The sequence below is a fragment of the Tiliqua scincoides genome, chromosome 4 (assembly GCF_035046505.1).
Source record: "Tiliqua scincoides isolate rTilSci1 chromosome 4, rTilSci1.hap2, whole genome shotgun sequence".
Lineage (NCBI taxonomy): Eukaryota > Metazoa > Chordata > Lepidosauria > Squamata > Scincidae > Tiliqua > Tiliqua scincoides.
In genome coordinates, this window is record NC_089824.1 from 110,720,427 (window position 1) to 110,740,321 (window position 19,895).

Genomic DNA, 19,895 nt, shown 5'->3' on the forward strand with positions numbered 1-19,895 from the left:
TCTGTAGACCTGGATCTTGGTATGTTCCGTCAGCTTCTTGTTAGACCAGACTCTCTTTGTGAGTCTGGAAAACGTGGTAGCTGCTTTACCGATGCGTTTGTTTAGCTCGGTATCGAGAGAAAGAGTGTCGGAGATCGTTGAGCCAAGGTACACAAATGGACAACCTCCAGTTCATGTGCAGAGACTGTAATGCAGGGAGGTGAGTCCACATCCTGAACCATGACCTGTGTTTTCTTCAGGCTGATTGTCAGTCCAAAATCTTGGCAGGCCTTGCTAAAACGATCCATGAGCTGCTGGAGATCTTTGGCAGAGTGGGTAGTAATAGCTGCATCGTCGGCAAAGAGGAAGTCACGCAGACATTTCAGCTGGACTTTGGACTTTGCTCTCAGTCTGGAGAGGTTGAAGAGCTTTCCATCTGATCTGGTCCGGAGATAGATGCCTTCTGTTGTAGTTCCAAAGGCCTGCTTCAGCAGGACAGCGAAGAAGATCCCAAACAAGGCTGGTGCAAGAACACAGCCCTGCTTCACGCCGCTTCGGATGTCAAAGGGGTGTGATGTGGAGCCATCGAAGACAACAGTGCCCTTCATGTCCTTGTGGAAGGATCTGATGATGCTGAGGAGCCTGGGTGGACATCCAATCTTGGGGAGAATCTTGAAGAGGCCATCCCTGCTGACCAGGTCGAAAGCCTTCGTGAGATCTATGAAGGCTATAAAGAGTAGCTGTCGTTGTTCCCTGCATTTCTCCTGCAGTTGTCTAAGGGAGAATACCATATCAGTGGTGGACCTGTTGGCTCGGAATCCACACTGTGATTCTGGATAAACGCTCTCTGCAAGTATCTGGAGCCTCTTTAGTGCAACTCGGGCAAACAACTTTCCTACAACACTAAGGAGAGAGATGCCACGGTAGTTGTTGCAGTCACCCCTGTCGCCTTTGTTCTTGTACAGCGTGATGATGTTTGCATCCCTCATGTCTTGAGGTACTCCACCTTCTCTCCAGCAGAGACAAAGGATTTCATGCAGCTCAGTGATGATGATCTCTTTGCAGCACTTTAGGACTTCAGCAGAGATGCTGTCTTTTCCAGGTGCCTTGCCAAAGGCAAGGGAGTCCAGGGCCACGTGAAGTTCTTCTAGGGTTGGTTCACTGTCAAGCTCCTCCAGCACAGGCAGGCACTCAATGTTGTTCAGCGCTTCTTCGGTGACTACATTTTCTCTGGAATATAGCTCAGAGTAGTGCTGCACCCAGTGTTCCATCTGCTGCGCCCGATCCTGGATGACCTCGCCTGCGGCAGACTTCAGAGGGGCAATTTTCTTCTGTGTTGGACCTAGGGCCTGCTTGATACCATCATACATCCCCTTGATGTTCCCCTTGATATATATATGTATTTAGTATATATACTATACTATGTAGATTCAGGGTACAGTGTATACACATACACACACGCATATGTCTATGTATACATATAGACACATGTATATGCAGTGTATAGTATATGCATAGTATGTATGTATATATAGTATGTATACTACATATATGTATAGTATATATACTATACTATGTAGATTCAGGGTACAGAGTGTACACACACACATATATGTCTATAGACACATGTATATGCAGTGTATAGTATATGCATAGTATGTATGTATATATAACGTATACAATACACACTATATGTATGTATACATATGTATGTATATGCACACACACACTAGCATGTATATATACTATATATTTTGTGTGTGTGTGTGTGTGTGTGTGTGTGTGTGAAATGCAGTACAGTCCAGTGCGCAGGGCCTTCTTTCTGTCTCAGGACAAAGCGAAATCGGGCTTTGCAGCTCCCCCGCCACGCTGAGCGGGGCAGGGCCACGGGACCTCCTTCCGAACCAAGCAGCCCCTGGCTCGGGGCGCGAGGCCTCCTCTTCCCCGCCAAGCGCCCTGGGACTGGAGTGCGGCCTTCTGCGTCCGCTCCTCCTCCGGGCTCCGCCCCCGCGCTGCGCCACCCGGAGCTTTCCGTTGGCCTCGAGGTCGTGTGGTGCGAGCGCAGCGCAGCGGACTCGCCTCGGCTCGGCTCTCTGCGCGTGCCGCGACCATGCCGGGCCTGCTGCTGGGGGACGAAGCGCCCAACTTCCAGGCGGACACCACGCACGGCCCTATCCGCTTCCACGACTTCTTGGGGAACTCGTGAGTAGAAGCGGCGGCGCCTGGGCTGCCTCCTCAGGACCGAGCGGAAGAGCAGTTCCCAGCCCTTCGCCTCCTGCGGGGGCTGTCGCAGGAAAGGCCCGGGGCTGGAACGCTCTCTGTGGGCAACGGGGGAAGCTCTCGGCTCTGAGGAAACCCGTTCAGAGAAGCCCCAGTGAACGCAAAGGGAGTGGCGACGGGCTTCAGCTGGAAGCCTGCGGGTCCTACAGAGGAGCAAATCTCTTGAACTTGCGGCCCAATCCTGTCCAGCAGTGCAGCCCCAAGGTGAGGGAACAGATGTATGTCCCCCTACTCTGGGGCTGCCTCCCCACCACAGGATGCTGGCCGTGCCCCACTGGCACTGGAAAACTGGGTGGGATTGGGCCACCAGTGGGATTTCCTTCTAAACGTTCCGAGGAGTGTGCTGGATGCTGTATGTCGGGGAAATGATGGGTTTCTGAACCTGTACATGATGTGGATAGAGAAACTGCCTCTCCACACATTGGGACTTGGTGTCATTCATTGAAGTTGATGGGTGGTTGGTTCAGGACGGAGAAAAGGAAGTCCATGTACTGTAACATATACTTCATTTACAACTTTCATTGCCACAAGAGATGGTGGTGATCACTGGCTTTTAAGGAAGTTAGACAAATGCATGGTGATGATCACTATGAATTGCTGTTACCCATGACTACCAAACAAAATCCCTGAATAGCAGGTTAAAAGCAAACCATGGAGGAGGGCAGCTGCCTTCATGCCCTTCTTGTGGCTTCCCAGAAGCCTGTGCCTGTTCATTTCGACAGGCAGAATGTTAGACTAAGGGCACAATCCTAACCCAGCACTGGCATAGCAGTGCCAATGGGACATGTGCTGCATCCTGCAGTTGGGTGTCACTCACCCAACTGCATGTTGGGTTGCATGTTGGGAATGTTTCTTCCCTTACCTCAGAGCTGCATTGCCCTTATGTCAGTGCTGGAAAGCACTGACATAAGGGGTTAGGATTGCGCCCTAAGTGACTCTTTCTCTTAGGTCCAAATCCTAACCAACCTTCCAGCACTGGCATAGCTGTGCCAATGGGACATGTGGGTCAACCTGCAGTTGGGTGGCACTCATGGAGACCTCCTCAAAGTAAGGGAATGTTTGTTTCTTTTCCTCGGAGCTGCATTGCTCTTACAACAGTGCTGGAAAGTGGGTTAGGACTGCACCCTTAATTATATTTTTTCTTGTAATTAAAATCAAAATTTAAAACATAAATCCATCTTGAACCTGATTTAGCAGGGAAGCGCTCCGTAACTGTTAGAATCAAATGGATGTATGTTAATTGTTGCAACAGTTGAAGTTTTGGGCTCCATACTATCAGGTTTCATTCCCTAAAATCACAAAGTGAGCATGAGATGCATGGCAACATAAAATGGGGCTCATACTAGAATAACTTGCTTGCTAGTTATAGTGCTTTTTTAAAAACACACAGCCCTCCTGCCTGTTCCTTATTTTCAAAATTCTTCTCTCTTGTTCTGTGATGAAAGCTAAGATTCAGTATTCTAAAGAAAGGTGCTTAGAAGCATGTTGCGGGCAGTCTATGACCTGTTGAGCTAGAACAGTGATTTTCAACCTTTTTCATCTCACAACACACTGAGAAGGTACTTTTTGACAAGTTTTTTGACAATTGACAAGGTCAAGCTGCGCACTGCACAGCCGGGGGGGGGGGCTCACATCCCCCATACTAATATATGACCCTCTTCCAAACCCTTTTGGCACAATTTGCTGTCATACCAATATGCCACGACATAATGGTTGAAAATCATAATATTCAGATTGAATCTTGCTGTCTACCTTGTTTACTAGAAGCAGAGTCAAGTAGAGGACGGGGCAGCCCAATCCTGAGCTGCCCAGCACACAGGGCTGCAGCAGCACCAAAAATGGCTGCCACTGCATCCAGCACATCCCAAGCAGCCGCCACTGCCTCCTTGGGAGAGAGGGACTTTTGTCTCTTTCCCCTGGGTAAGGTGAGTAGCCCTACAATGGGGCTACTCAATTCTATGTCGATCCAAGGATCGGTAGAATTACGAGCCTCCATGTCAGGCAACTGGCCCAACACAGAGGCTTTGGATCCTGTGGAGCAAAGCTCCACCGGTCCTACCTCCCTCCTTCCCTGCTCCCTCCCCCGGCATGCCTCCTCCCAACCCTCCCTCCCCTCGCCCAGGAACACCTCCCCCCTGCCTCCTCCCATGCTCCCACCTATCTCTTCACTGCCTGGCGGTCTGCACTACCATCAAGCAGCAGAGCTTTGGTGCTCCACTGGCGCTAGTCCAGCTCTGGGCTAGCACTGGTGCTCCACCAACACTAAGGGCCACAAACATGCCTTACGGCACATTTGCGACAGTGCACACAGGTGGTGAGCCAGCACACGCTGCATAGGTTTGAGCCCTGAATGTGCCAAATGACTTGCACACCTGCCCTGAGCCAAACTATAGTTGAAGACCACCCTCCAGACACACAGGCTTACTAACCAATGAGACATGAGGGTCTCCTCACGGAGGGCACTTTCTAGTCCTAATCTTAAAAACAAAATAACTTTTGGTTATTTATGACAATAAGCAGCCAAACTTTATTTATAACCTTTTCAGTCTTTCTGAAAGAGAGTGTTATGGAATAAATCCCTCTCAGCTCTGTCTCTAATGTCTTTGGAAAAGGGGTGGAAGGAGAAATACTGTAGCTGCTGCCTTAGGTGGAGATTTCTGATTCCAGGGCCCACAACCAAAGTACGAGATTAAATTTATGAAAGAAATAACAACAACAGGATTTATATACCGCTTTTCAACAAAAAGTTCACAAAGCAGTTACCAGTCTCATCTAACTTTTTAATGAAACTACTGACATTTTTTGCTTCCATAAATGTGCTATGAAGGCTTTGAGAATTTCACAAACTGGTCTCTAGTTTAACTTTATTAATGATCAGTTTTTTTTAAACTGTTTGCACCAAGTGTTTAAATTCAAATGGATCCTATCAGCTGTGTTCCCCTTGTTCAGTTGTGCTGTCCAATCTGCTACACTGAATTTGTAAAGGGAGGAGGTAAAAATGTGTCTTCAAGGCAACAGAAAACATGTCAGGACAGCATGCAGGAACCTCCTCTGTGTGTGCGTGCGTGCGTGCATGCAGGTGGGAGCAGTGCTGTTCTGATTGGAGCCAATAAAATTATATGGATTATTTTTCCTTTTTGTGGTTCAGAATTGCTGAGTCACAATGGGTGAGTCACTGAAAGTATCAAAGGTTGAATTATAAGTTTTTTAGTTTCAGAGGAGGAAGCAAATATGATAAATAGATTTTGGAATAATTAGACCTTATAGCTCAAGTTTCATCAGAAAAATCCTTAAAATGCAGATCTTTCACATTGCATACAACAATCCAACTCCTTGAAATGATTTGAAAAGATAAAGAAATGCCAACTTATTTGCAATTGCATTGTTCGGCTTGTTTGTCCATTTTTGTGCTATCCAGTTTGTTAAATATTTCCTTTATCACTGATAAGTAACACTACAACCCCATAGTTAAGTATTAAAATACATTTACAAGGCAAGCTGCTGATATAAGCTGTGATAGAGGAGCAAAAGAGAGATTGCCATTGCTTGGCATAGTTTGTGAAGACTTTGGGCCCAAATCCTATCCAACTTTCTAGTGCCAGTACAGCTGCAATGCAGCCCTGAGGGAAGGAAACAAACATTCCCTTATCTTGTGGAGGCCTCCATAATTACCCTCCTACCACAGGATCCAGCGCACACCCCATTGGCACAGCTACACCATGGCTGGAAAGTTGGATAGGATTTGGCCCTTTGTGTGCTATGACTGACCAGGGATTGGGTTGTTGTACTGGACTGGTTTGGGCTAAGACTGCAGGACAAAAAAATGTTACACTTGATTAGAGATGTGGAAGCCTTAATAAACCAATGAGGACTTGAGAAGAATTGCAAATATGCCATATGCAGTAATTCATTTTTTGGTTGGGGTATGTTATGTTCTGTGGTAAAAGTCTAACACATCTGCCAGAGCAGGAATATGAAAACAACCCTTACAAAAGGCGCTTGTAAAATGAACCTTGAAACCAAGAGGACAATGTTTCTCAAAATGTGCTCCTAGGAGTTCTAGGACTCCCTGAGACCTCTTCAGGAGCTCCAGGAGCACATCATAAGTGGCTGCCATCTGCAGTGCCACTAGCTGTGCCACTCTATGCATGTGCTTGCACCCTGGGGTTCCCTTAGACTCCAGGCCATTCCATGTTGAAGGAAATCCATTTAAAAAACAATGTCCCTTTGCTCAGCAGTTTAAAAATAGCCTTACATACCTTTATAATGCACTCCATAAAGGAAAGGCTTCAAGGCAGCAAAAAGAATGCATAGAGGAGGTAACTTTGCAATCTTTCATGTGCTCAGGTGGAAGGGATTACTTGCCTCAGAGTGAAGCTGTTTTAAGGGCCTGGAGGGATAGCGAGTAATTGATTGTCTGCTGCTGCATGACATTTTTTGCCTGCTGATTGCCTGCTTCTGATAAGTGAGGACATTGTTAAAGGATGTTTTTCCTTTAATTTAAAGGGCCCTTCTTACCACAGTTGAGATAAAACCATGGGTGAAAAATCCATGTATAATTAGGTTATAACTACTTTCAAAGCTCATTCTACTCTTACTCAATGGGAACTTGCAATTCTTCTCCCAAAGCTTACATGTCACACTTACTCAGCAGGTGCAACTTCCTCCATTCTGTGTCTGAGCCTTTCATGTACTCAGTTGTCAGGATATCTGTGCTTTAAAGAAAGAAATCATTAGGAGAACCCGAAAAGTACAGCTGGTATTTCAGGACCAAATCAAAATAGTATTGAAATTGAGCCTACTTTACACATTGGGATTAGAACCAGTGGCTCATGAAATGTTGCTAAACAGGAACTTTCTCAAAGGGCAATGGGAGGATCTGTACTGTTGTGGATGGTTTCATCTTGTATGGTATATGTGATGCCTTCAAAAACCGAAATCCAGGAAGACTGGTTGTCAGGGGTGAAGGGTGTGTGCAATAGGCATTATGAGATCAATTTCTTTTTTTGACATTGTGTGATATTTCAGTTAAGGTCAATGAAGAGTTGTAGATAAGGGAAAATAAAACTGAGGTGTGGCTTAAGGGAGATAAATGCCAAAGCAGATAACTAAAAGAGGACAAAAGGTAAAGGAAGACAGCTTTAACTTTTCATTTAATCTCAAAAGATACTTTAGATGTTTAGTCTGATTCATTAATAGAAAAATTTAAATGCCTATAGACTACTAGGTTTCAGTGCTACCTTCTCATCACTATCTACTGCTTGCTTATTTTTCTTTCAGATGGGGAATCCTCTTCTCTCATCCACGAGACTTTACTCCAGTTTGCACAACAGAGCTTGGTCGAGCAGCAAAGCTGGCACCAGAGTTTGCCAAACGTAATGTTAAAATGATAGCCCTCTCTATCGATGATGTCAATGACCATCTTGCTTGGTGCAAGGTATTGTACAGTGAAATAAGAGCAACAGTGAAATGAATTAAATTACTAGACCATACATTTCTTTAGCAGTTGGAATATACGTACAGGGCATTTCACATTATATACCGGGGTTATTTTCCAGGGTCCTCTGCAGATAATAAAATCCACTTATGATGAAATCTTAGGTCTCAGGGCGCTCTAGTCCTCTGGAGACTATGGGAGCTGTGAACTCGTCACTTCCGGAGGATGTTCTGAGGGCTGGGGAGGCTTTAGAACAGGGGTGTCAAACTCATTTCAAATAGAGGGCCAAATACCATTCATGATCCCTGCTGAGGGCTGGAAGTTATGTCATTAGGCAGGAAGTGATGCCATTTAACAGGTCATAACCAAAAATAAACACTTTTTCTCACTTAGGAACTCATTAGCTGCAAATGACAGAAGAAAAAAAACACAAATCTTGATTATATTTCAAGTTATGGGAGAGTCCAATTTTCACATCGGCTGCCCTTCCAGCAATAACACCTCAGCACTGTTCAGCAGCTGAGAGCCTGAGGGCTGGATAAAAAGCTTCCATGGGCCACATCCGGCCCCCGGGCCTTATGTCCTACACCCCTGCCTTAGAAAGTAACTTCAGTTTTCAGGGGGAAACCAGAAGTGATGTTTCAGGCCGTTATAAGGCCTAGGGAAGCTTCTGGAAGTGAAAACTCAGGGCTTTGGTGGCTTACCTGGGGGTAAGGGGCAGTTGTCCCTTACCTCTGGCTGAGCCACTTGGGGGCCCTATCTTATGTTGGATACAGTGCAGGTCTCCTGGCCTGCCTGTTCCAGTGCAGTATAGGATTGTGCTGCACATTAATTTGTATTTGCAAGTTGGTTGCTCATTTTGGATATTGGAAGTAGTAATAATGTGACTTTGTTACAAACAGCTTTAAAGCATGAAATGACTTTGAGGTGAGGAAATCACTTCCCATTTTGTTATAAGAAATTCCCCTAATTTGTGATGGGTGAAAGAATTATGATTTGGGACCAGTGTGCTGGGAAGTAAAGGAAGTGTCTCTTGCCAAATTGTCCAATATGTTTTTCTAAATGCTGTTGCTGTTTCAGTCTGTCAAGCCAGCTAGTTATGTGAGAGCACAATGGAAGGCAAGAATATCTGGAATGCAAATGACTACCCTGGTTTTTTTCTGGATCATATTATGTGGTGGGGTGTTTCAGTGCTCATGATAGGGGAGAAAAGACCATTTTGCCCAAGACTTCTTCCAGAGCTTTGCTTGGTGCTTTCTCTGCTTGAGATTGTGAACTCAATATAAAGCAAATGCAAAATGTTTGTTCCAACTGAAAACATCTTTGTTACTGTCTGGAACAGTACTGTCTGTCCTTTTTTTCCTTGGATTCTGGGCAGTAATAGCTTAAGTTGCATAATTAGACCAATAACTGCAGTGCACTTCAGCATGCCTTTTAAAAATTGGGGGATAAGTGCTTCTTCAGAGGCGGAGAGCTAATTTTTGTTTACAGAAAAATGCAGGCAGCCCTGTTGGACTGTTAGGGAAACAGTTCAAAAGCAATAGTTGCATAATACCAGTACAAGTACTCAGATGAGTGAAAGAGCCAAAGTAATGAGAGAGCTGGATTTTGAAAGTTTGCTTCATTACTTTGTGACTTTACTTTTTCCTAGTAAAGATATTGCATTACCTGAGCCCTTATTTACAAATTTTTAAATGTTGTTTACTTGCGTTTTCAGATAGTAAAATAAAAAGCCATCATTTCACTAGAGCACATAAACATGCTTTGAAAATTTGTCATGTACTTTTTAATTGGAAAAAACAATATATAAATAAAAATTAAGTCACATTTTCTTCCTGAAAAAGACAGGTAAATAAAAGTTGGTTATCTCTAGATTAGACATGTTGATTAGCTGAACAGAATTATTCAAGTTTTAATGCTTCAAGATGCAGTCTGTGTTGAATGAAATAATGCTAGTTATGGAAACTGGAAAAATCCATGTTTCAGATTATTTAAAACTTAGATCTGGTTCTAGATAAATTATTTTTGTAGGCAGACATTCAGATTTGAATCGGGTTTCATAGGCATAAAGTGCTTATAAGATGGACTTTGCTCTCTTCAGCAATACCTGCCTATAAATCTATATCAGCTAAGATATAAATCACTAATGTGTACAGGAAAGTTATTATATACCTCATGAGAAATATTGAACTAAAAATATGTTATAATTTAAGAAATCTACCACTCTTCTGTGTAAAAAGACAACAAGAAAAACTTTTAGTTTCTGTGTGAAGTACAAATTGTCAGATACCTGGATGGGCCCTAAGAATAGAGCCTTATGTTTCTAAGGTTTTCCTGTTTAACCACTCCCTCAGTCACACTCTTCTCCAAAACCCCTGTGCTTCCTTTCTTTGCTACTGCCCTACCTTTCCATCCCTAGCCCTACCATTCAGATGTGTTCCATATGACATGGATAGTTGCTTAGTGCAGTAATATTCAGTAGGTGAACAAACTCTGCTTGTGATTACCTGTGAGGATAGCTTATTTGAGAAGAGGCTGTAGCATCTGTCTGTAGAATTTGTAAATGTTTCTGCAACGCTAAATATCATACTACAGCATTCAAGCCCCTTTAAAGAATTTTCCACAATCCAGTCGACAAGTAGCAGCTTCCTTCTGAAAACATCTCCTTACTGTTTGTTTGAACCAGACCGTTAATCATGTTATCTGTAAATCTTCTTGTAGTCTGAAGTTCTACTTGTCCAAAAGAATTTAGATTTTCTTGCTGACCATCGAATCTTGTCCACCTGTGAGAACCATGAAATATTTAGTCAGCTGAGCTGAAAGGCTAGTCTGTCTGTGTAGACAAAGGTGCATTCCTTGACTAACAGCTCAATTTTATTAGTCTACCCTGCCAGTGGAATGCATGTTCCACCAGCGCTGGCTGCTGCAAAACAGCTGTAAAGCATGCTCCAGCAGCACTAGCTGCTGGAATGCTGACAAGAAGGCCCTGGCCTTCCCACGGCCAGGCAGGCTGGGGCCAGGCAGGCCTTCCCATGTCGGCAGATCCATGAAGACCTGCTGGAGCAGGCAAACCTGTGCAGGGGGTGGAACGGGACAGGGAGAGGGTGGAATAGGAAAGAGGTGGGTGGAACAGGGCCATGATGGGGCATTCTATGGAGCATGCTTGATTCATACTGGGTTCAGACCAGACTTACTGTGGCATTCAGTATTGCTTTGTGTTAACTGAGAATGCCCTAGATCACCATCTAGTAGTTGCATGTTGCAAGGAAAGATTGGTAGTGGTGGGTAAACTGTCTTTTCAAAGAGAGTTGTTTGCTATTACTGATGAACTTCTGGGGAACCCTTGCTCAAAAGCAAGCAAGGTATTAAATACCTATTTTTAATTAGAACTATCTTGCAATGCTTGCCATTTGTTGGCTTTGAGCATGGGTTCAGCTATTGTCAAACGTTTCAACCTCGAAAGCCCTTTATGCTCCTAAACGGAGTCTTTGGGAGCCCCACTTGGGCATGTACAGAGTTTTGGGGAGTCCCAGAGTGCCAGTGCATACACAGAATGATGCAGCACTGAACAGATACTGGCCACATGGTGTGCTTGTAGAGTACCTGAAGTGGTCTAGGGGGACTCTTTGAGAAATACTAGGTTAAAGCGACTTCCAGAGACAGCAGATCTTGACTTTTTCAGTTGTTCGGACCATAAATGACATTAAGACCTGTGGTAACCTGCTTGTGACTTGGCACTAACTGTGTAATTAGAATGTGGGTGACGCTCATTTCCCCATTCTATAGGACATCAATGCCTATAATGGAGATGAGGCCACAGAGAAGTTGCCCTTTCCAATTATTGCTGACTCAAAGCGAGAGCTTGCAGTCCAGCTGGGCATGTTGGATCCAGATGAAAGAGACAAAGATGGCATACCTTTGACTGCTCGTGTTGTAAGTATTGAATGTCTTTCTACATTGCATCCTTGGAGCTTGTATTCTTCTCAGTTGTTGGGACTTACTGAATTATTAGATTTTTTTATTCTCTCAATAGTCATTATTATTTAGATACAATTAGACATCACCTGTAGTAACTGTAGATGACTCAGGATCTAAACCCTCCTGCTTGATATTCCATACAAAGTAGTCTCTTGTCAAGGAAAACTAGTGCACTAGCTGACAGAGGATGGTATGTCTGTCTACTTTAGATTTAGGTGACTTGGGGCGCAATCTTAACCTAGGGTTAGACCCAGGAGGGTCACAAACATGCTGTAAAGCATGTTGCATCTCCTCAGGAGTCCTTTGGGCTGGTGCAGGGATGCGCACCGGCCCACAGTGGCCGCACCCGGCCTCTGCACCAACTTAGGAAAGGAGGGTTGCGTTGGCTGAACTCAGCCAACACAGAGGTCTGGGGTGGGGAGGGTGGTGTTCTGGAGTAGGCGGAGCTCGATCCCAGGAGCAGGCAGGGAGCGGGAGGCAGGGCTGGAACCCAGCTATTATGCCAGATCCGAACCCCATTCCCTGAGTAGTGTGGAGCAGCTCCAAGCCGCTCTCCTCTGACTTATAACACCTCCAGAGGTAGCGCAAGTTCGAGGAGACACATTGGGGGCTATGGTGGCTTACTCAAGGGGAAGAGGAAGAGTTTCCCCTTGCCTCTGGCTGAGCCACTTCAGGCCCCAGTCTTGCACTGGATACAGTGCAGGCCTCCTGGCCTGCCTCTTCCAGCACAAGATAGGATTGCACTGTTGATTTCAAACACCAGTTTCAGCATTGCCTTCTGGTTTGCCCTCTGGAATGACAGTATGTCTCCATTCCTTGCACATAAAATGAACATAAGCAACCTACATTGTGGGGTTGTTGCCTGCATGAATATGAAACTATTGTAATGTGCCTAGAGTTTTAGGGATGGGGCAGGATACAAATGTAAAAATTAGGTGAAGTAACTTTTCCTGGTATCAGTATGCTACAAAGCAGATTATACGAGAAATTGGTGGAGCTGAGGTTTCAAGCTCAAGCCCATAACAGCTGAACTTTCTTGTAGCTCACTGGACACCAAACCCTGGCCTGTAGGCCAGATCCGGCACCCAAGCACAGCCTCCCCCCACATGAACGGAGTTTATCATTCCGTGGGGCAGTCTGATATGTTTGTTGTCAATCTCCCCAGAACTTCACACCAGGCAGCCACTTCTGCTGTCCATCACCCCAACAGGCTCTGTACCCAGATTTCTGGGCAGATGCAGTTGCCCAGCATGAAATTCTAGTGAGATTGGCAACAAAGTCCATGATAGGTTACAAGCTATGATCGGTATGTGCAACCTCCTGGTTTCAGAAGTAGTCTATCTCAGAATGCCAGATGCAAGGGAGTGGCAACAGGACACAGGTCTCTTGGTGTCTTATGTGCTCCCTGAGGCATCTGGTGGGCCACTGTGATATACAGGAAGCTGACTAGATGGGATTGTGGCCTGATCCAATGGGGCTCTTCTTATGTTCTTAAGAAATCAGGCTGTTCTGCAAAATGGTAAGCTCCATTCATGCTAGGGAATTTATTTTTCAGTGTGCAGCAGTCTTGAGTTTGGAGATTGTTTTTATAGCAATAACAAGTGGTTTGGGGAACAGAAATCAGTTGTAACAAAATGATATTTCTCATCTCTGATCTGCTAATCTTGCCCTCTGTTATGTCTTGTGGGCACTCAGAAGCACAATCTGCTAAGACTTCTGCCAAATCGCACTGAAATATACGTGACGCAAACATACACATGAAGCATTTCTGTGAGGTTTTCCCTGCCTTTTAGATGAGTATCCTTTGTGGGAAGCATTTGGGACACAGAACAGTCTCATTTCTTTTCTTTCTTTTTGTAAACCACTTTGAGAATTCTTTGTTTAAAAGCAGTATGTAAGTACATTGAATAAAATAAATAACGTCCATCAGAAATGCTTCTGATGCTAACAGCTAAAGAAATAGACTTCGCTTTGCTAAGTTAGGGCTGCAGATGTAAGGCAAAGGATTATTTACTTACTTACTCCTCGAACGGACCCAAGGTGGCTTACAACAATGATTAAAGACATGATTTACAAACAAGATAAAAACAATAAGGCTGCGATTCTCAAACTCACAGAGAATTTGAGGACTGCAGTAAGTCCTTACAGGGGAGGGGGCAGGCAGCGACACAATCCCCAGGATTGCGTCATTAAGGGGGCTGCAGGGACTGGCATTTACTTACTAGTCCCTGCAGCAGACTTCCAGGGGTGCAGGGAGCCCTGCACTACCTTCTTCAGAGCTCCCTGAAGCTTAAAAAGTAAAAGCACAGCAATTACTTCCGCAAAACCGGAAGTGGAGCACAATCGCTTCGCTTTAACTTTTTAAGCTTCGGGGAGCCCTGCAGACACTTACACAGGGCTCCCCGTACCCCAGGGAGGCTGCTGCATGGACTGGTGAGTACATGCCAGTTCCTGCAGCCCCTTAAGGGGAAAAAGGCCAGGGCCCTTTGGCTGGGGCATCACGACGCCCCAGTTTGAAAAGCCCTGGATTATAGGAACAAAACTAAATTGAAAGTCTAAACAGAAGAGTTTCTACTAATTTCCACTTTAAAAAGTGCCCCAGATGCATTTGTTTATTATCATGGAGAGAACTATAATTCTAAAGAGGGATTAACAGAGAAAGAGTGGAGCTGAAAACAGATGTTTAGGTTCTCATTCTTTGGCTTTGTTTTTTTAGGTGTTCGTGTTTGGCCCAGATAAGAAACTGAAACTCTCCATCCTCTACCCAGCAACCACTGGCAGAAACTTCGATGAAATTCTGCGGGTAATTGATTCCCTTCAGCTAACAGCTGCTAAGAAGGTTGCCACTCCAGTTGACTGGAAGGTAGCTATCTATTTGTCATTAAGCCTGTCTAATTCTTTGGTTTGTGCAAGTTGAACAAAAGTTGTCAAAAGGCAGTATGTTCCTCAGGGCGCAATCTTAACCCCTTATGTCAGTGATTTCCAGCACTGACATAAGGGCAATGCAGCTCTGAGGTAAGGGAACAAACATTCCCTTACTGTGAGGAGGCCTCTGTGAGTGACATTCAACTGCAGGATGCAGCACATGTCCCATTGGCACCGCTATGACATAAGGGGTTAGGATTGAGCCCTCAGAGGTCAATCTTAGCCAGCTCAAAGGACTTTCATTGACTTCTGGGTGTCACAAATATACCGTAAAACACATTCACACCACTTCAGTAGTCAGGAAGGCTGGCACGAGGGCATATGCTGGCCTCTCTGCGCCAGATTCCTGCCAGCCAGGTATAAGTTCACAATGGTCTAGGGAAGCCGGAGCAGGGTTTGGGGAGAGTGGGTGAAGGGCAGGGGAAGCCAAATGGGAGTGTTTTTTGGGGGTAGGCAGGCTGGTGGGTGGACTGCACCCAGGGGTGGTGGGACCAGCCTCCGGCACTTAGGCCAGATCATAACACTCCTCCCAAGCGGCCCAGCATTGCACCGGGCTGCTTGGATTTGCGCCAGCGAAAAGTGCAGATCAGAGTAGTACCATTGGGGTGGTGGCTGTGCAACATGGAGTAAGGGAAATTAAATCTCCTTACTCTGTTGTGCAGCAGTCACCTCCTACCCTGTGCTAGATTCAGTGCCAGTTGGCCTATTCAGCGCAGATTAGGATTGGGCTGCCCATTTTGTGGGAGTCTCTAAATGCAGCTTCTGCTTTCTGAAAAGGGGAGGGAACATACAAAACAAATAGGATGAACTACCCAAGAGAAGGCAAGGAGATAGTTGCACAATCTTGTGACTTTTATGCAGTTAGCCAAAGCAGTTTCTTCTGGGACCCCATTGAAACTATTTGTATCAACCTAAATAAGGATGCAATCCTACACACACTTTGAATGAATACAGATACAGAACCTATCAGTCCCCAATGAATACATCAGGACTTCTGAATATACCTGCATAGGATTGTGCTGTAAGTTGCTGAGAAGATTAAAGTTTAAAATATGCAGTCATGTCTCTGAAAGCTGCAACATCAAATGGGCCATCCAGGCATAGCTCTTTAATGGGAATACATGAGCTTTTTGTTCCCAGCTTAAGGATGTTGCTCTTATAGTTCCTGAGTCATGTTCCACTACCCTGTTACTGTCCCAGAACAAATTTCCTACTTTTAGAAAAAGAAAATCGTTATGTAACGTTAAAATAGCAATTCAAATGGATGTTTGAACATTCATTTGATCAGTTCCTGAGTTTGGACTCTGAAATGTAAAGATTTTTATTTGTGCTTGTAGAGAGACAATATTGAACAGGTCCTTTACCTTTATTGGTGAAAGTAGGGGGATGGATTTCTAGGTGCCTCAATCCTATCCAACTTTCCAGAACCGGTGCAGCCACAATGCAGCCCCGAGGTAAGGGAACAAATGTTTCTTTACCTTGAGGAGGGCTCCCCATGGTAAACTGCCTGTGACTGCCTCCCCACCACAGGATGCAGCACACGCCCCACTGGCACAGCAGCACCAGCACTGGGAAATTGGATAGGATTGGGCCATAAATCTAGTTTGTATCTGTGCAGCCTTAATCATTGACTAGGTATCTATCTATAGCAGTGCTCCCCAAACTTCTACAAGGGAGCACTGTAAATGTCCGCAGGGATTATGTCAGCAATTCGATCCCCAGGATCGTGCTGCTGCAGAGGTAGGATTGCATTGCTGCCTTATCCCCATCCCTTAAAGGGACAGGGACAAGTGCTTCTCTGGCTAATGGGTCGCAGCCCACCAGTTTGGGAACCATGGATCTACAGCATATGAAATGTTCTGGATGGAGAGGCTTCCATAATAATTACAACTTTAGGAATAGCTTATGTTCTGGATCAGTGGTTCTCAAAAAGTTCCCTGTCCCTTTAAGGGGTGGGGGAAGGGGAGAGGCAGAGGATAGCATCTTTATGGGGGTGCTTTCACTTACATTCAAGTGCAGGAGGTGTGGGGAGCCCTGTGAAGCCCTCTGCAGCACTCCCTGAGGCTTGGAATCTTTAGTAACAGTGGGCGCAAAGCATTTCCGTTTTGCAGGAAATGCTTTGCGTCCACTTTTACTGACTGTTCCAAGCCTCGGGGAGCGTTGCGGAGGGCTGTGCAGGGCTCCCTGCACCCCCTGCAGCAGCCCTACCTACTTGAATGTAAGTGAAAGGACCCCCCCACCTTAGCGACATGATCCTGGGGATTGCGTCGCTGCCCTAGCCCCTCCCCCTGCATGTACTTACTGAGGGAGTAAAGCTCCCTCAAAGTTTGAGAACCATTGTTCTGGAGGATGATAGTGTGTTTTTGCGAATATTTCCTGCGTTAATGGAGTGAAGGTTTTAGACATCCTAGTCTAACAGATAAGAATTGAAGAATTAAAGTTCTGTGTGTCTAGAGCCACTTGACTCTTACCAAATGCTTCCCCCTCTTCCTTTCCTCTTGAGCCTGGAGACCAGGTCATGGTAATTCCAAGCCTACCAAATGAAGAGGCCGAAAAGCTGTTTCCAGGTGGAGTTTGCACCAAAGAACTCCCATCAGGGAAGAAATACCTTCGCTACACCCCTCATCCTCAATAGGAACTGTGAAGAAAGAGTGAGCAAACTAAAACATAGTTGATTGGGGCTTTGTAAAACATGGTGTTAATCTGTTTTATGGGAAAGTATGTTTGAAGAAGTTGTTGTGAAGGTCAATAGCTAATCATTCTCCTTGGTTCCTCTCTTCTGAACACAGTGGCTGAAAGACTTTGATCTGGGTTATTCAGCTAGCCATAGCATAGATTTTTTTTTCAATTGGTCAGCTGTTTTGGATCTCTGCTTGCAGCCAAGTCTATGACACTGAACCAATGTTGGAATTAATTTACTCTAAATGAATAATCAATTTTCTATTCACCGGCCACTTCTGTACACATTTTTTAGATATGAACTCTTCTACAGTGGACAGTGTTTTTTTAATAAATGGGTGAACAATATTTTGTGCTGCTAAATGTTCATGATTGAACAAAGGCAGTTAATCTCAAAATAAACTTCTATGCATATAACCATGTATTATGATCTAAAGGCTCCAAAGATAATGTAGTCAGCTTTTGAGCATAACCCCTCAAAAAAAAAAAAAAAAATGAGTGGATTGCTACAAGCAGCCATGTGCCTTTTAATGCAAATAACATAATCTTCTGTACTAATCAAAAGCCTAATTCTGTTCTGTATGCAGGACATTAAGACTCATGGCTTTACAAAAAAAAATTCTCAACTGCTTTTGTTTTGCCTTCTTTTAGTCCGATAATAAAACTAGCCTTTATCACACCTGGGATTGTGTCTGCTGTTCACTCATATGTAAACATGTAAAATCATGCATTTCAAATACAATTTGGGTACATCATACAATTGGCTAGAATAGAGTTCAGAGTAGAAATACCAAAGAATTGTGATACCCTCTGTATGCCAAAATAGTAATGACAAAATACTGGATGGAAACAATCCGACTGCAGAGGTTTCTGTGGAATCCAGAAAATATAAATGCTGTTCCTCCACCTTAGAAACCACAACCTTGTATTCTGCCAGGCCTTCCTTTTGCTGGTAAATTATGTTGGGTGAAACACTGCTTTGTGTTCCCTGTAATTTTTACAGGGAGTGTGCAGAGTGCACAGGAACAGCTCAGCAGTGCTATGGTTTCTCTTCTTCCCCCCCTTGCTTCCTGGGTACCTCTCTCCGTGCCATTTTCCCTGATCAAGAGTCTTTTCCCATGAGCCTTGTAATGGAAAATACAGGCACCTGCATTTTTCTGCTGATGAGGCATTTTGATTAAATGACAGGGGGGCAGAAGAGACAGTGCTGATCAAGATCGGAGCCCCTGTAGTTGCTTAATTTTTTTTTGTTTTTGAAGTCTGAGCTGATCACTGTCTGTGATTAAGGCCAAAACAGTTGTGAACTAAATTATCTGCCAGTCACTCAGGTCTTATCAAACCACACTGCATGCTAATTTCTACATAATACTGGAAATTAAACAACTGGATCTGTGGACTAAGAAAACCAACCCTTACCCCAAGGTGATCTCCAGCCTGCACCTAACCTGCACTGGGTACAGCGCAGGCCACTGTGGATTAGGCCACTACAGGTTGGGATTGTGCCCTAACTTAACGCTGGAGAATTTAAACCTTGCTTTGTAGCAATCACTGTTGCATTAGTTTAGAAGCTGGGAAGCATTTGTAACCTCTTGGTGATGCTACAAGATAACTCCTACACAAACATTACTTTCCAGTGAACATGTTAGACCTGTGGGAAAATAACTTACTGTGCAAAGAATGAGCTTTTTAAAAATGTGATTACTAAAAATTTTGCAAGCTGAACTTTGTATCTGTTATCATTGGTCTTATTATAGCCAGATTGTTTCTGGCCCTTCCAAGAAAGGAAACTCTTGTGTGATTATTCTAGCTGCTTGTTGATATGGATAAAATGAATTATGCCAGAATTATGCATTTTATCTCCTGTTCTGGTAAGAAAAGATCACCTACTATTTAAAATATTCCAATTAGCAATGAGTGGGAAGGTGGATCAAAGTGGTTTGGCCAATATGAACCTAGAAAGGTGAGGGTAGACTTAGAACAAGTGGCAGAAGGTCCTTCCCTCACATTAAACACTTAGCTACAGTTATGTGTGTTCACGTAAATACAAAATGTACACTTACTGCTGGAATGTTAAAAACAACTCCTTTACAATGGAAAGGATTGTGTAAGGTTACACAGGGGGTAGTAACCATGTAGAAAACTAAAATTGTTCTGACTCTGCGCCTTTCAGTTAACATATGAGACTATTGGTGGATACCTTGATACAGTTTAATCTTTTGAAATCACAGGAACATGGAAGAACAGAAAAGATCCAATGAATCCTTTGAGATAGCCTCTTACTTATGAATATGCACAGAATTGTGCTGCAAGTCTCATTAACTTCAGTAGGACTTACTCTCTAGTATGTGGGCTTAGGATGGAAGCATCAGTGGTAAATTTTTTAGAATTCCAACTTGCAGCATGATATTAATGATATAATAAATTGGTCCATTTTTAAACTGACTTGCTAAGACAAATGGTGGAGAAGTTTTAAAAGACAAAGCTATCTTCAGATTAGTCTCCATTATAGTTTATTTTTGTATTATATACTCTATAGAGGAAAAGGAATAACTTTGCAAGAGTGTGTAGTAATTATTCGGCTGTAACATTTGAAGTTTTGCAGAGAAGATTATACTAA

General features: G+C 44.2%; 2 protein-coding genes across 2 annotated transcripts in view; one reads left to right on the forward strand and one right to left on the reverse strand.

Moving 5' to 3' along the window:
- Nucleotides 1–1,987: 1,987 nt before the first annotated feature.
- On the forward strand, nt 1,988–17,957 carry PRDX6 (peroxiredoxin 6). The gene is made up of 5 exons (XM_066624999.1): nt 1,988–2,181; nt 7,540–7,696; nt 11,483–11,629; nt 14,391–14,537; nt 17,103–17,957. Exons 1-5 carry the CDS (start codon nt 2,090–2,092, stop codon nt 17,232–17,234), a joined length of 675 nt encoding a protein of 224 aa, XP_066481096.1. The 5' UTR covers nt 1,988–2,089; the 3' UTR covers nt 17,235–17,957.
- The window catches only part of ANKRD45 (ankyrin repeat domain 45), a 34,348-nt gene continuing 23,937 nt past the window's right edge, over nt 9,485–19,895 (reverse strand). The window contains exon 6 of the mRNA XM_066624998.1: nt 9,485–10,479. Within this exon, the coding sequence (XP_066481095.1) occupies nt 10,445–10,479 (35 nt within the window). The 3' untranslated portion in view covers nt 9,485–10,444. The remainder of the gene's footprint in view (nt 10,480–19,895) is intronic.

Excerpts from the sequence above, each read along its gene's own strand:
- PRDX6 (XM_066624999.1), top strand. The coding sequence starts at position 2,090 with ATGCCGGGCCTGCTGCTGGGGGACGAAGCGCCCAACTTCCAGGCGGAC. Across the intron at positions 2,182-7,539 it reads CACGACTTCTTGGGGAACTC|ATGGGGAATCCTCTTCTCTC; the intron begins GTGAGTAGAAGC and ends TTTTTCTTTCAG. Across the intron at positions 14,538-17,102 it reads CCACTCCAGTTGACTGGAAG|CCTGGAGACCAGGTCATGGT; the intron begins GTAGCTATCTAT and ends TTTCCTCTTGAG.